This window comes from Stegostoma tigrinum, chromosome 13 (genome assembly GCF_030684315.1).
Source record: "Stegostoma tigrinum isolate sSteTig4 chromosome 13, sSteTig4.hap1, whole genome shotgun sequence".
Classification (NCBI taxonomy): Eukaryota; Metazoa; Chordata; class Chondrichthyes; order Orectolobiformes; family Stegostomatidae; genus Stegostoma; species Stegostoma tigrinum.
The window spans coordinates 67,601,132-67,617,163 of NC_081366.1; the positions used below are offsets into that span (position 1 = coordinate 67,601,132).

At 38.8% G+C, this 16,032-nt stretch overlaps 1 protein-coding gene across 1 annotated transcript in view; it reads left to right on the top strand.

Moving 5' to 3' along the window:
* Positions 1-1,035: 1,035 nt before the first annotated feature.
* The window catches only part of LOC125458425 (serine/threonine-protein phosphatase 2A 55 kDa regulatory subunit B beta isoform), a 525,757-nt gene continuing 510,760 nt past the window's right edge, over positions 1,036-16,032 (top strand). The window contains exons 1-2 of the mRNA XM_048543679.2: positions 1,036-1,150; positions 1,292-1,369. Coding sequence (XP_048399636.1) covers positions 1,141-1,150; positions 1,292-1,369 — 88 coding nt within the window. The 5' untranslated portion in view covers positions 1,036-1,140. The remainder of the gene's footprint in view (positions 1,151-1,291; positions 1,370-16,032) is intronic.

Genomic DNA, 16,032 nt, shown 5'->3' on the forward strand with positions numbered 1-16,032 from the left:
GCATCAGTTATGATAATAAATATGACTCATTAGTCATGCTCACAGATCAATTATCATTATATTATTGTTAATGCATTGGACTTGCATAATAACTTTTTGAAGCTTTTCTCAACCAACCCCTCATACCTTTTAAAATAATGGGTCATCAGTCTGAACAACCACTTTTGCCGAATCATTCCACCTTTCCTTATCATGCAGTTAACACTTTGAAAAAGATGTGTGCCTGTCTTGCAGCAGAGAATTAGCACACATTCAGTATGAGTTCAAGGGAATGCTGAGATCTTGGAGGTGGTGTTGTTTAGCCAGGAGAATACCCAACAGCCTCAGTTGCCTTTTTGAGAGAATGTAAAAGGTCTAAAAATGCCATTTGAAGAACTGTCCTTTCTAATATTTATCCAGAACTGATGTCGTGAAAAACAGAATATCTGGTCATAACCTCATTACAGGATGACATTTTGTTTGCATGACATTATTATGTAGTTAACTGCCATCCTTCCCCTCAGCATAATAATTAGATTTAAAAATTGCTCGTGGTCAGCTTCACACGTAAAAATGTGTTCTTGTTATATGGTTGAAATTAAAAAGATCAAATTTACTGTCTATATCCTTCCCCAGGTGAGGTGATGATAGGCATTCTGGTTGAAATCCTACAATTTTTTGCGCACCATTTGTAAATCCCAGCATGGTTTAAGGCAGAGTTTTAATATACGATTGTTTCAGTAAAAAAAAGTGACTTGTCTAATTAGCCTGCCCTTTTTCCACTTGAATATTTTAAATTGGTAAACTTCTTCGTGATATCAAAAGTGAACGCTGAAGAAAACGTCCACAATGGTGATTGCTGAGAAGGCTTCTCTAAAGACGCAGCTTTGGGGAATTAATGAGACCTAACAGTTGACACATTCGGTCTCAGGAGGAAAAGTAAAATTTAGACCATCCTAATTCCGATAGAGAAAAGGACAACCTCAACATCCAACTCCCTAGGGAAAGATGGCTGCCGTTGCTAAGGAAGTGGGATCGCGCTGCACTTCCGGTGGCCTCCTATTGGTCGATGTACGGGAGGATGGCTGAGGGCACCGGTGATTGACAGGAGCTCCTGGCTGCTTCTTCAGAGCCGGCACCAGCTGTACGGTCTATCGGAGAATGATGCCGGGTAAGGCAGCGGCAGTAACATCTTCCCTTAAAACCCAGAGCTGCCTCACATTGTGGATAAAAGTGTATTTCGCGCAACGCGAATGATGATGTTTGGTTTATTCCCTTTCATTTTTTAAAAATGTCTTTTTATACATTACAGGGTTTGGAGGCAATGCAAACGATATGCAGTGGTGTTTCTCTCAGGTTAAAGGAACTGTTGACGAGGATGTGTCAGAAGGTAAATCTTATTTTCCTGCCCCCTCTGTGCCTCCCCGCAGAATAAATATAATTTGTACTATAACGCAGTCACAACTTCCCTGGCAGTGCTGGTTGAAACAGGGGAGCGTTTGTGTGAGCTGATTTCTTCAGTGCCATGTAGAGCTGTAACCTTTTTGAATGGCAGCTTTTGCATCCAAATTAAACATTCTTCTTTCTTTCCCTGCATCCAACAAAATAATGAAAGACGTTCTTACCATTTGCATTCAAATTTTACAATCGCAGCACTGATGAGTAATCGCTGCTGCTGCTGCGACTAATTGCTTGTTTACAAATGTCATTGGTTGCAGAAAACAAAAGTGTTTGATGCTTTTTAAAAAATAATACGAACTGAACATGTGTTTAACTGTCAACACCAGACTCCCTTGACAGGATCCCTCGAATCTGTGTGGTGAAATATTGTAAGAGCAAACAAGTTGTTTGGTTTAAACAGCTACTGGTTATGTCTGTTTGTACACTAGTGAGTGTATAACAATGCTGACTGAACTCTAGATTGTATGGTAGTAAACTGTTGAGTTTAATTATTAACTTAGGATGATGTGTGATTTTTGACTTGCAAGTATTTATGTACATTTAGTGGATTCTTGCTGTGAACTTGGGGTAGCCATACACAGACTTTGCTCACAGTTATTCTGTGCATTATTGCACTTACATTAAGATGACAGCAGTACAATGATAGGTAAATGTGCTATAGTGACTGCATCATGGGACAAGAAATTCTCAAGTTATTTGCCAGCTTCAGTCTGATATTTGTGGCGCTGTTAGTATCCGATAAATTGTGCAACTATATTGCCAGCTATAATTGTGCACTTAGGCTTGACAGCTGTATGGTTTAGTTGTGCCTCTATTTATTAACTCATTAATCATACTGTCTTTGAAAATTTTCTGAAGTCAAATCCAAAATGGATCTCGATCTTACTATTGATGCCAGGCTGCTAACCCAATAAAGCCTACAAGAGATAGTCAATTAAGAGGTTGCTAGTGGGTGTACTGTCAATTCAGGATACCTGACAGAACAGCCTAATGGGAGCACTCTGGTATACTGTCTTGTTGACGGCCTCACCAGGATAGTCGAGTCCTGATGTGTCAGACAGGTCTATGAGGAGATCTGGGAAGATGTGAAATTATTAAAATTGGTTTTGGCCACAGCCGAGGGGCTGTCATTATGGAAGAGGACACCATCTGCATGATGGCCTTTGGCTGCAGCTGTAACTCCATAGCAGAAGCTGTTCTGGGTTATGAAGATAAATAATGGTGTCCTTATTTGTCCACTAACCCTGGCCTGTACTGAAATGCAGACTTCAGAGACTCCCTTGCCTTATCATTGACAGTATAGGTTCATTTGTTGCTGTTGTGAGACTGGTGGTGCCCCATTTCAGCCCTAAATTGACACCAATCAGCTAACTACCACGACTAGATTGATGGGTCAGCAGGCCTACACAATGACCTTTCAGATTTCTCTCCTGGTCCTGTACTTGCAAGCTCATTGGGCCAGTGGGTGCTTGTTTGTCCACATATCCTTAAGTGGCAGTACACGCACAGACACTGAATTAACTATCTCTGGTAAGACTTTTTTTTGGGTGGTCAGTCTGACATCACCAGTAAGGCCACTAACATTAAGGTGAGAAATAGAAGCACAACTGAACCGTACAGCCTGTTGAGCCTATTCCTAGTAAGTGTAGAATTGTGAATGGCAATATAGTTGTACAATGTTTGCTGAATTTCATAGTGCCAATACTGGAGCAGAACACCCCAGAGCAGCTGCCTGAACACCATGCAGTGATGGAAGAAGATGGTGACCAAAAGCACAATTAGAGAGCTGAGTTTTAAAGAGGCATCTGAAAAGAGAAAGATCAGGGAAGTGACCGAGTGTTCCAAAGTTGTGGCAAAAGCATGAGGACTAATAGTGTAAAGGGATAGTGTACAATAGTGTACAAATGAGGAGTATGTTTGGAAAATGAAGGGTGTATTTGATTTGTAGTACTGGAAGAGATTGTAGAGGTAGGAACAAATGGCTGAGCTGTGGATGGATTTATTGAAGAGGATAGAGATTTTGAATTCTGTGACTGAGTGGCAGAGAAACAGAGGAGGTTAGGCAGTCCAGCATCAACAGTACTTGGTGCTTTATGAGTATGAATGATATGATATTGCATGAATTGCATTTCATCCATGGTGCAATTTGGTAGACCCATCAGAAGAATGTCACAATGTGCCAAGAAAATAGGGGTTTACCATCCAGGGATAACATGGGTATGTCGGCATACAGCATTGCAGAACTTGGCAATCTTTGTGCTTCCAAAGATATGATTTCAAGCTGAGATCAGGGATCAAACAAGACTGAGGTGGAATGCAGTGAGCAATGACAGCAATTTGGAATTTTGCAAAATGAAGCATTTAATTCCTCACTTCATCTGATATGTTAACACAGCTGAACATATTTAGGATGAAATATCTGAATTAAAAATATGCCGAGTCTTCTTTTCCACAAGATTTAAAAGATATTGTGGGAACGTTTTGACCTTAGAGAGGGCATTTGAGAAGTTTGTGAAATAAGAGGTTGATTGAAATCCATTAAATTCTACAATTTTTTTTGAAAACAGGAATTGTCTTGCATTTATAGAGCAACTTTCACGATTTCAGGATATTTTGAAGCACAGAAAAAGTGACAGCCAAATTGAGCACAGCAAGATTCCATGAACAGTAACATGATAATGTCTGGATAACCTGATCTAGCGAAGTAGGTTGAAGGATAGAATACTGACCTTGCATCTAAGGTAGCTTCTCTACTATTGTGCAAACTAGTGCTATAGGATTTTTTTTATGTCTGTCCGAAGTGTCAGACAAGATCTTGGTTTAGTGTCTCTCGTTCGACAATCTAGTGCTTCTTTCTCTCTCTCTCTCTCTCTCTCTCTCCCATTCATTTATTCATTCAAAAAACAGTCTGAAATTGAAGTGCAGGTCAGTTAAAAAGGAGACCTGCTGGTTGGATCAGCGAGGTTTTGCCATTCCAGCACAGTCATTGTACAGTGCTGGTCTCAGCAATTGACAAACCCGTCAATTTCTGGACAAATGTCAGGAATGAAATCAAAGAGTGCCAACAACTGCAAGTTTGGCATTTCACTTTTAGGAACGAGTTAACTCAGAATTGTAGTGTTTGCAAACCAAAATGAATTAAACTTAGGTATGGCTCTGAATTGTATACTGTATACTAATACTGTATCCTGGTGGGCACCCAAAAAAGGCAGAATAATAATTTTTACAAAAAATACACGCCTAACCATTTTATATACGTCCATCCCATCAAGATGCAACATTCACCAGGTTTGTACCTTTGTGAGTTAAAAATATCGAAACGTAGAAGCAGGAGTAGGCCTTTGCCTCCTTTGGAGCCTTCTTTGCCATTCAGTATGTGCATGGCTGATCACCCAACTCAGTGGCCTGAGCAGTACCTGTTCCTGTTTGGATCCCATGCCCTTTGATCCCTTTAGCCCTAAGACCTGTATCTTTTGCCTTGAAGCCTTCCAATGTTTTGGTCCTACTTGCTTTATATGGCAGAGAAATCCACAGGCTGTCCAATCTCTCTAGGTGAATAAATTTCTCCTCATCTGCATCATAAATGGCTCTGGTTCTGGACTCCATGATCAACAGATGTGCTTCCTACATCATACTTTTGGAATTTTAAAAGTTCACCACCACCCAAATCCTACAAAGTCTTCTAAACTCTACTGAACACAGTCCTAACTAAACCAGTTCTGCCATCCCAGGAATCAGTTTGGTAAACCTTTGTTGTCTTCCCTTGCTAGCCAAAACATTCTTGCTCTGATAAGGATACTGAAAACAACACAATACTCCAGTTCTACCAGAGAGAGATTGATTTAAAAGAAAGTTGTTGAAATAATAGCCTGTCTTCACTTGTTAATGTGATTGAGTCTTCTCATGGTGACAGAACAGCAGATATTATCAAGTGTGACTTCAGTGTCAGTGTGGGCTAGAATCCAGTTTCTGAGTGGGTTGGGTGGAAAACTCTGACTGACAGGAGGATATAAAAAGATTTGATCTTTTTTGAATTTTTTTCATTTATTGTGTTATCATAAAATCTCTGATTACTTTTTTGTTTGTGCAGTAAACTCCAGAATAAAAGCCATGTTGTAATGTCAAATTTTGCTAAACTAAAGATTGGAAATGCTTGAAAGATTCAGCAGGATTTAGCATTTCAGGTCAGTGACTTTCCATTGGAACGTATTGCTCACCTTGTTTTTTAGGATGCTTTTTAAATGCATCTTATCTGGCAAATGTACTTCTTAACTATAGCACCAAAGAGAATATCAGTAAGCCAGTTGTCAAAATTGTACCAAAAACAAAGTACAGAAAATTTGATTTATTTGCAGCCTGTGTGCTGTTCCTAACCCATATATTGTCTTGTCTCCGACTATCTCGTGTTTGATGATCTGTTCTTCAAATGTATTTGGACTTTGGCCAAAAAATAGCACTTCGAATGACCACTGTTGTGAGATTACAGTATCTTATGTGGAGGAGGTCAGTGAAATGGGAAGGAATCAATGCTGTGAGAATATCAATTTGCTCCCCTGCAATGTAGAAAGAGAGGTGAAATGTGTTCATCTATGCATGTGGCGTAGTGTACTCCTAAAATAAAGTGCTTGATACGCTTACAAATAAGATTATTGCCAAGCACCAAGGAAGCATAATTGCTTTTAAAACCTTTTTTACTCTCTGTCTCTGTCTCTCTCTCTCTCGGAATAATGGTATATACTGAATTTTAAATAAAATAAACTCAAAAAAAATGAACAGGTACTGAAAATTGAGTGTTGGACTGTCACCCCACCATGTTATAACTGGGAATGCATAATATGAAGCTGTGTGCGTGGTACTTCAGCGTTCTAGGGTGACTCATGCACAGGCTATTAAAACATTGAGTTGCGTAGGCTAGAATTTGTTATTGAGCAGTTTTACTCACAGCACAGATAGTATAATTTCTTCCTAAACACTTGTTTAACTGATCTGTTAAAGCTCCACATGAGAAACGTAACCATTTGAAAGCTTCCTTTCAAGGAATGTTTTCATCTATGAAACCAAATTAAACTCTGTCTTGCTTTTAATAAAGCTCTGTTGCCTAGTAGGATTCCCAGATTCCTTTCAGTAACATTAGTGGTCATGCATTAGCTGTATAGAACCTATTCTTGTAATGCTTGCCTAATCCTCTCTGTCATCCTCTCCTGATTACAAAACTTCTTAAAACTTATATAACTAAGCTTTTGGTCATCTCGCAGGATGTCCCTTCTTTTGACTTTTGTTTTCTGTCTGTTTATGTGAAGTGCTTTGGGATGTTTTACTCTGTCAAAATGGTTATGTAAATGATGTTATTGTTAGGCGGTATTTAGTGGAGGTTATAGAGGCCTCACCTAACTATGGGGGAACTGGTGAGAGCATCGCTGCCTTTTCTCATGGAAACTATGCTGGCAATGGCAGGTCCTCACTAGGATTAAAGACCCTGGAAATGGAAACTCTTTCCTGTGTGTTGAGAGCTGTTGGTTCGTCAGTTGTCAGCAGAAGCAGTGGTAGCTGCTGGCAATTTATCCATGAGGTTCAGGATTGCCAAGTGACCTAGGTCAGAAATAGGTCATAATGGGATAGAGTTTGTGATATGTGGCTCAAATAATGAAGGCAGCGACAAAGGCAGGGTTTCCTTCTCAGTGGATCCACACCCTTCCCAAAGGCAGATCCCTTGATATGACACAGAATACTTATTGCATGAGAGATCCCCTCTTCTCTACCCTAGCCCCTACCCCCAAATTCTTGTCAGTTGACTCTGACAAAAATGTTCATCCTACCACACAAGTCAACAACATCATGTATGAAGTTCCAGCATATTGCCATGTCCATAGACCATACATTCCCAGTAATTGGCTGATTTGAATGAAATGGCATGTTTCTTCAGTAATTCATAATAGAGGGAGTACACACTATTTTCAACCAACTGTCTGGTCTTGCAATACTCAGGGCAAAACATATTTCATTAGATTTGATTCCATGATTGAGCAACACTTGCTAAATAAATCTGAGTAAGCTAATAGCTGAACTGACAGCCACTCTGAGATGTCACTTGAGTTGTAACGTTGGTCATTTAGTCTTACTAGAAGCAATATGTTTTCATACAAAGGGACCTGTTCTCCACAAGCAAAAGGAATTGAATTAACTGGGAGCTTAGGAGCCTTTAATTCCTTGTTGCTGTTTCCATGGCAATGGCACAGCCAATCAGAGTTGACTTTACCAACCAGCCACTACCCTTTTTACCTGTAGCAAGTTATTAAATGCCTTCCGGAGCTCTAAATTCAGTCCATCCATTAGTTCTCCTCTATCCATAGCCCATGTCAGCTCACTAAAGAACTTCAATGAATTTGTTAAATATGATTTCCTTTGCACAAAACCATGTTGACTTTGCCTGGTTCCCTCAAACTTATTGAAGTGCCCTGCTGTTACATACTTAATAATAGCTTTACTATTTTCCCTGTTAAGCTAATTGGCCTGCAGTTTCCTGTGTTCTCTCTCCTTTTTGTTGAATGAGTTCCATTTGCTATCTTCCAGTCTAATGGGAACGTCCCAAACCAAAAAAACTTTTGAATTAAAGTTAAACCAAATGCATCAATTGTTTCACAAGTCACTTCTTTTAAGATCCTAGGATGAATCCATCAGAACCCTGGCACTTGTGACAGCTAACAGTTTACATGAATACTTCTCTGAATGTAATTTTGTTCAATTCCTCCCTCTCTATTTCCAATTTCTGATTTCATGCTTTTGTAGGGATGTTAAACGTATTGTGTACCATGAAACTGACAGAAAATGCTGGCTCAATTCTCTTTATTTTTGTTAACAAATCTTCTGATTCATTTTCTGTAGGACCAATCACTCATTTTTTTTCACCCTGTTACTTTTCAAAATGTCTGGAGAAACCCTATTTGTTTTTACATTTCTAGCTAGCTTTCTCTTGTACACTAATTTTTCCCTCATTAAATTTTTTTTGGTCTCTCTTTGCTGTTTTTTATAGTCTGCCCAGTTTCCTAATCAGCTATCTTTCTTTGCATAATTAGATGTCTTTTCTTTTAGTTTCATACCACTATAATCTTTCTAGTTAATCACAGGTCATTAATTCCAACAGTAACCCTAACCCTGACAATTTTTAAACTTTTTGGAATAGATCAATTCTGTATATTCAAAAATTTCTTGTCTGCCTCTGTGTCTTTATTGATTTATCTTGGCCGCTCTGCTTTCATGCCCTTAACAATTGACCTTATTTAATTTTTTTTTGAACGTTCTTGAACCCACTTGTCCTGAGTCAAACTGAGTGTAACTGTTTGAAATTTGGTATTCTTATATTCATTTAGGTGAGTGAAATAGTTTCAGTAACATGTCTGTTTCATTTTTTTAATATGTTATACTTCCATTTACACTCTGCTGTTGGCCCTCTGTTGCATACAGCAAGGTATCTTGGGATTGAATTGGCATTTCTATTTGCTTCCTTTATACTGTAAAATGGTGACTTTTATTTACCGATTTTTCTGATCAACCTGTTCAGAGATGTGATTACACACTTCTGGAGCAGCTGGGACTTGAATCCTGGTCTCCCAGGCCAAGAGTAGAAACTCTACATGAGCACCACAGATGGTCTTTGAAGCCTCTGCCCTGGTTCTCATAGGGTTTAACTGAATCATCCTGAAAGCGAGTTCCTCTATGGTTATATCTAGCCTGTCTGGCTTGGTGAACTGTTGCCCTGTTTTCTTTGTTTCTTTAATGTTTATTCTGGTCCATTTGAGGATCCTCACCCTCATCATCCTCTGCCAGAGGTTGTCTCTGGCTCTTGCATCTCCTCCTCTGTCATCAACCCTACCCACTTTACCGACGTTTTATTTATTCACTCATGGACATGGATGATATAGGACACTGTATGGTATGTACTGTTTGTGGGCTGCTTTGTATTTCTCAGCATCAGTTTGTGGATTCCTTACAGATGTCATCAGCCAGGAAAGAAGGGGGTATTTCTTGTTACCCTGCAACCATCCTTACATGTGCTAAGGGTCTTCAAAACTGAGCTGACAGGTCCGGTCTAAGATGCAAAACTGCCTAGTTAGGTAGCACAGACCTGCATTATGTGGCTGTTGTGATCACAGATGATTTGTAGATTGAGCAGGTGGAATCCTTTTTTGATTATGAAATTGCTTGTTCATGAGAGGATGCTTCAATTGGTACGTGCATGCAGTTGGCTCTGAGCTCACAAGAAACCAGTATTGGTCACAATTCCTCTTGACCTAGTGGCCTTATTCCCCATTTCAAAGGGGAAAAGAGATAAATTAGTAGGTTCTGTTACACACCAAAAGATAACTGCAACTAAAAACATATTCCAAGTCCACATTTTTAATGAGAGCTTTATTAATGTTAACCACACTCTATAAACATAGAAACAAAGAAAATAGGAGCAGGAATAGGCTTTTTGATCCTTTGAACCTGCTCTGCTATTCAGCATGATCCTGGCTGATCATCCAACTTGGTACCCTTTCCACACATACGCTTTGATCATTTTAGCGTAAGGACTATATTTAATGACTTCTTCAAAACCGTCAATGTTTAGGCCTTAACTGCTTTCAGCAGCAGAGAATTCCACAGTCTCATCAATTTCTTTTTAAATTTCTCCATTGAAATTTCTCATACTTTCACTTATTTCTTGCTCTGGATATTGATACCACCAACTCGTACACAACTAACCCTTAACAGATATTTCTATCAGCTGTTCCCTCATTGTATTCAGTTTTGGGTATTCCCTCAGAACAGATTAGATGATAACGGGCTCCTGTGAAGAGAGGTCTCAGTGACATCCCTTTTGAATTTGACTTAGCATTTGTGAAATGCCATAGAGGTCCCCACAAGCTCCCTGAAGTGATCCACCGAAAGTAAGGACAGCTGTTAGATTACTGGGGTAAGATTGCACTCAATCTGTGTAGCAGCAGGTCCTTGTCCAGCTGCTGCCATTGATGTGAGACAGTAACACGGTGCCTTGGAGGTGGCTACTACTAATATTCCAGCTGCTGCCTACAGAGTCTTTGGCTTCTGAGCTGCAGGAACACGAGAAGCACAACAGTGTTGATCATGGTCTTTGTGCTTTCAGGATACGTCCAAGAACAGCAAATGAAAATATACAGTCAGTTTTAAATAGGCACTGCATCCACCCATGTTTTCCCATGAAGGCCTAGTTTATGAATTTAGAAAAGTTAGTCTTGCGCCAAGTCAAGTCCCGAACCAACATACACTCCATGCTTGAGAGGACAGCTCCTTGTCACCGTTAGAAGCATTGACTACATCTGGATTACTTCTAGGCTGATGACACAACTTTTTGTGTACAATGGTCATTCTGACTTCATTGAATTTGGCTCAGAAGAGAGTCAGTGTGGCCTTGGTGTTAAGCAGTTTCTAGCAGTCACAACCAAATCCAACCGTACCATTGCCAAACCTTTCCTAGAGCTCTTTATCTTGCATGTGAGGACACAGTGGCTGCAATATCTTATTTTGCAGTCCTGGTGATGGTCTGGAAACCAAAACAACACAGTATAGCATCACCGATGTCCTGAAATAAAATTTATTTATTTAATGCTGCAACTATTTTTATAATGAAGGGTAACATGCATTTTTTTTCAGATTGCTTGTTGCATTTGTACGTTCGCCTTTTGTGATTCATTTACAAATCCCTCTAAACATAAATATTTCCCTTTCTCTCATAATTCAAAAATATTTTGCTTTTTAGTTTGTCCAACAGTTAATTTCCTACAATTGTTAATTTCAATGTATTTCTCCCAAAGTCTTTCCCACTCACCCAACCTGCTTATATCCCTCTGCGGTGTCCTTGCCTCCAACTCACCACTTACTTTCCGACATAATTTTGTAGCTCCAGGACAACTGGATACCTAACACCAAGTTCCCCCATCAAAGTGGTTAATATCGGTTGGCAAACAGCTGAGACCCAAGTCCTGATCCATATGCTAATTTGTTGGTTGAAGGCTGTCAACCTTAAAATATTCAATTTACTTCTTTTGTTTTCAGTCACATTAGCTTCTCAGGATCAGCCCTTTACACTCTTAGCTTAACTCCATGTCAGCTAACCCATTTAAGCACTAACTATCTTCTGCAACATTTCCAACCCCTAGCTCTTTTTCGGTTATTATATTAATTACACACCAGTTTCAAATCAGCCAAAGAATGTTTACTTTTACCCTATCTCTTCCCAGAGTCTTTGACTTTATAAATGGTTGGCAACTTGAATGGGTGCTGCTTGAGGATGAAATATTCAGGTACAGTTTGTGGTTTTATAGGACCCTTGGTGGATGCTTAATTTCCTGCATGCCCTTTGCAGAAAATGTCCTCTGACATCAGTGTCACTGTTGAAGGCTTGTTTCCCTTTGAAGATCTTTGGTTTCTTTACGTTGTGTAAGAGAAGAGAGTTGGGTTTCTGACATAACAAGATAGACTCAATATAATCCTTCCATTCTAACATGCTTTCTGATAACATCAGGAGTAAAGCTGACTGTTGTTTTGATCCTACTTCATTGTCACTGCTAATTTGGTTTATATTAAGAGTTTATTACTTGCATCTGGTAGCTTTGCTGTCAAGGATATCAGATGGTCAGATTTTGAAGATTTGTCCTTGGTTGGAATATGGTCGAGTGATTTCTGCAAACTTGTGAAATTAGTACAAGATCTGATCTCTCCATTAAGAGTAGTCAGACAACCAAAGTCATTTGTCTTCAGTGCTGCAAACATTTGCTTGGATTCAACAGATATTCTTCTTGAGATCTATGAAGGTCTTCCTCTTGTTGAGTCAAGTTACTTTGATCATTGGTACCTGGCTGCTGAGTTGGTTGAGATTCATCAACTGCTATAGAATAATGAGAACAGTATGTGCTTTTCTGCTCAGAAGTGAGTGTTGTTCCATATAGTGTAGGTCTCTACATTTTAAGACTACCCTCACATGCTCCTTTCATTTGCGTGGCATTTGATCTATGCCATGTAGTGTGCTATCAAAAGATTGTAGTTTTATTCAAGGGATTTTTGCAGATGACCAAGTATCACTTGCCCTGGTGTCAAGTTTGAAATTAGTTGGATTACTGTTAACCTGCGTAATCGGGGTCATATCTGGTTCTGATCAACTATCTGTACCCCTAAGAAAGTTTGGTTCACATCTGCCAAAAGTGGCAACTCAGTATAGTATTAGAGAATGTCTTGCTATTTTGAATGTTCTTCCACAGGCATTTGCTGTAAGATTTGACCTTTTTGTAAAAATAATTACTCTTGATTTAGTTGCTTGAGATCATTTTTGACTTTCGCACAATCTTGGAAATATTCCATCCAATTTCAAAAGTCACATCGACATGATAAAGCTGGACATTGGCTTTATTTGTGCATGTTGTTTAGTCCACATTTAGAACTATAACTCCGATCATCAAAGGATTTAAAAGCAATTTTTGTTCATCTAGTTTCTGTGTTTTTCTACTCTAGAAGATGGTTGAAGTCTGATGAGCTTCTTGAATTAAGTTGACTTTAAATTCCCATCGTTTTTTTGTGATGATCTTGGAATTCAGTTTCTATTGCTCTTTGTTAGCTTTTGTGAAATCCTCTTTGTTTATAAACCTATGAGAAAGAAATGTATCAAAAATTCTGACTGCAACTCTTTTGCTAATTAGTTTTGGTTGCGAATCACTGTGATCATAAAACTCTGGCAGTCTACAACGATTATTAATCAAGTTGCCAATAATTTCTGTGGGAAGCTATTTCCTTTCTTTCAATCATGCTCTCCATTTTGATGAGTAATTAATTGTCAAATGCTCTTGCAATATCATCACGGCACCTGTCTCTTCTCTTTTATTCTGTTGTTCTGAAACATATGTTACTGGACTTTCTGATTTAAAAAAAAGTTCACTTGTTCTTCTCTAGGTACTTTTGTATTTCCATGCATTATCTCTTCCATATAGTACAGTTCAATACCCTGAATGAAGCATTTGTGATTTTAAATATGTTTGGAAGTTTAATATTGTTATCCATTGTAATTGTATTTAACTGCTGTTGTTTCTCATTTAAATGACTTATTTAGCAGTTGTTGCAAAAATTTCATTCGTTGTAGACGTAGCTGTGTTTACTGTTCAGTGTTTTTAAATTGTTCAACAAGCTCAACTGTATTAAATGTTGGCTTCACGATTTTTAAATTTTGTAAATATTTTCCTTTGTTACTGGGTTATGTATTCCAAGCTGGCGGTGGAGTAGCACCATTGCATTCAAGCACTTAAGCTTGTTCGCTTCTGTCTGCTTTTTCTTTTTTTTGCTTTCTTCCCCCTTTTTGTTTGAAGTCTCTTGCTTCAGCAGGGCTTTGGTGACAGGCTGTGTTTCATAGCCCGGTGGTTGGAGGCTCTGAGCGGGCCCTGCATGCTCTAGCACCCAGTTGCGGTACTGGTACTTCTAGATTTGGAGGCAGCAGTGACAACTGCAGCAAGCACTGTGCTCCTCCCGCCACCCCAGGCTGTGGCTTGGTCTGGGTGCCTGCATGGAGATAAAACTTTCATGTCTGGACATTTTCTCATTCCTTTGGGCTTTGTTTCCTTTATTTATGCTGTTTTTCTATTCTGGTTTTGTAATCAAGTGTATAACCAAGATGGTGTTGGTTAAGTTGGTGCAGAAGAGTAGCAGCTTTTGTTCCAGCGGTGCGGTAACAGGGACTCATACATGGTCACCAGGCCCTTTGCTCATGATAGAGCACTTAACCAGGAAGTTTGTAAAGTTGGACCCTTTATTTCTTAATTTTTCTGCCTTTACATTCTGTGTTTTGAGATAACAAAGTGTGGAGCTGGATGAACACAGCAGGCCAAGCAGCATCTTGGGAGCACAAAAGCTGACGTTTCGGGCCTAGACCCTTCATTGTGTTCATCCAGCTCCACACATTGTTATCTCAGATTCTCCAGCATCTGCAGTTCCCATTATCTCATTCTGCGTTTTGGTTTAATTTTCTGCGTTTTGAGGTGGCATCAGAGAACGGCAGTAGCTGTCAACACTTCTCACTGTATTTTGGAACAAGATACACATGACAATAAATAAATAATGAGTATAAACTGCTAATAATAAGCTTTCAGTTTGATTTTTAACTTCAAGCTTATGTTCTTTTACAAAAATTTTCTTTAGTTTCAGTTAACTGATGTTGTAGATATACTAAATGTTTTAGAATAACTCCCATCCCGTTTGTGCTGGGGGAAGGAAAAACTTTCAACCATTTTAAAAAATCATTGAAATGCTTTGTATTGAAGAAACACTATTTTTATATTCTCCCAACATGGCTGGAAAGTATTATTTACAATATTTTGCCCTTCATGACTTTATACCATTTCTGCTTTCTTTGACATCTCTGTGCCACTTTTACTTGAAAAATATGATGTGCTGTTTTTGTTTCTTTTGATGACCCATGTCTGGCATGTCCTACATGTTTGCCAGTGATATTGAGTAACAACTAGGACACTCAATTTTCTACCTAAACCACACAATGCTTTATTCTACTAAAGGCAACTCAATCAGACATCCCAACTACATTAGCCGAATACACTCTTTGTATATGTGATATTAGCTGCCTGGCCTCCGGTTGATCAAGCCTGTTGGTGAGATACTTGCTCACAAACTCCAACTTTGAATCTGCTTCAGAAGTATTTATTCGGGATCCTCCAACCTCAGCTCAGCTTCGGTCTTCCTTTTATCCCTCTTTCTTCATGCATGACCAGAACTTCTGGAAATTAGCTTATAATTGGTGTCAGTGAATGCGTCCTGCTGGTTGATTAGCTCATCTCTTGTGTTGTTGTTTATGGCAGAACACAATAGACCCCACCTCGTGGTGAGGACGCCGCTGACACTAAATGTGATCAATTCTGTTATGATTGGAATACAATACAATATCACAGAAAATAGCACATTTTGTGGTTAAACAATTTACTGTAAACCAGTCTTTCTGAAATGAGATCAGCAGGCCTTGGTCATGCCTATCTGTTTTCTAGGTTAACCCAATACATTTTAAGAAAGTCTTTTTTGCTCAAAATGCTTATTTTTAATGAAGTTTTCTTCTCTTTGACTTTTTTTTCATGCCAATTAGTCAAATTATTTTGCCACTTAAGAGTTTCTTAACAAGTTTCTGTCCAAGATATTTTCACAGCTGTTTCTGATTTATTTTCAACTATTTTAACAATGTTCATGTAATTTAGCAATTGAAATCTTTAAACTTCTCAGCCTATAATTTATACAAATATAAAAATTTTCACCCTTTTTAAGGGACTTAAACTCTTCGAATTTCCAACATTGACTAGTTTATGATTCAGATTTGATGTTTATGGTTCATGATCTACATAAGATTTTTCAATGTTTTTCAATACTTGCAGCTGTTTGCAGCTTCTGGAAGCAGGCTTAGTACTTCTATCAGTGCAATTGCTCTATTAACTGATGGCTACTACTTTACAAAAGCTGAATGTGCAGTTTTGGCCTGCTGAATTTGAGAGATCCACTCAGATTTTTGATTGGAATTTGACTGTGGCTTTTGTAAAA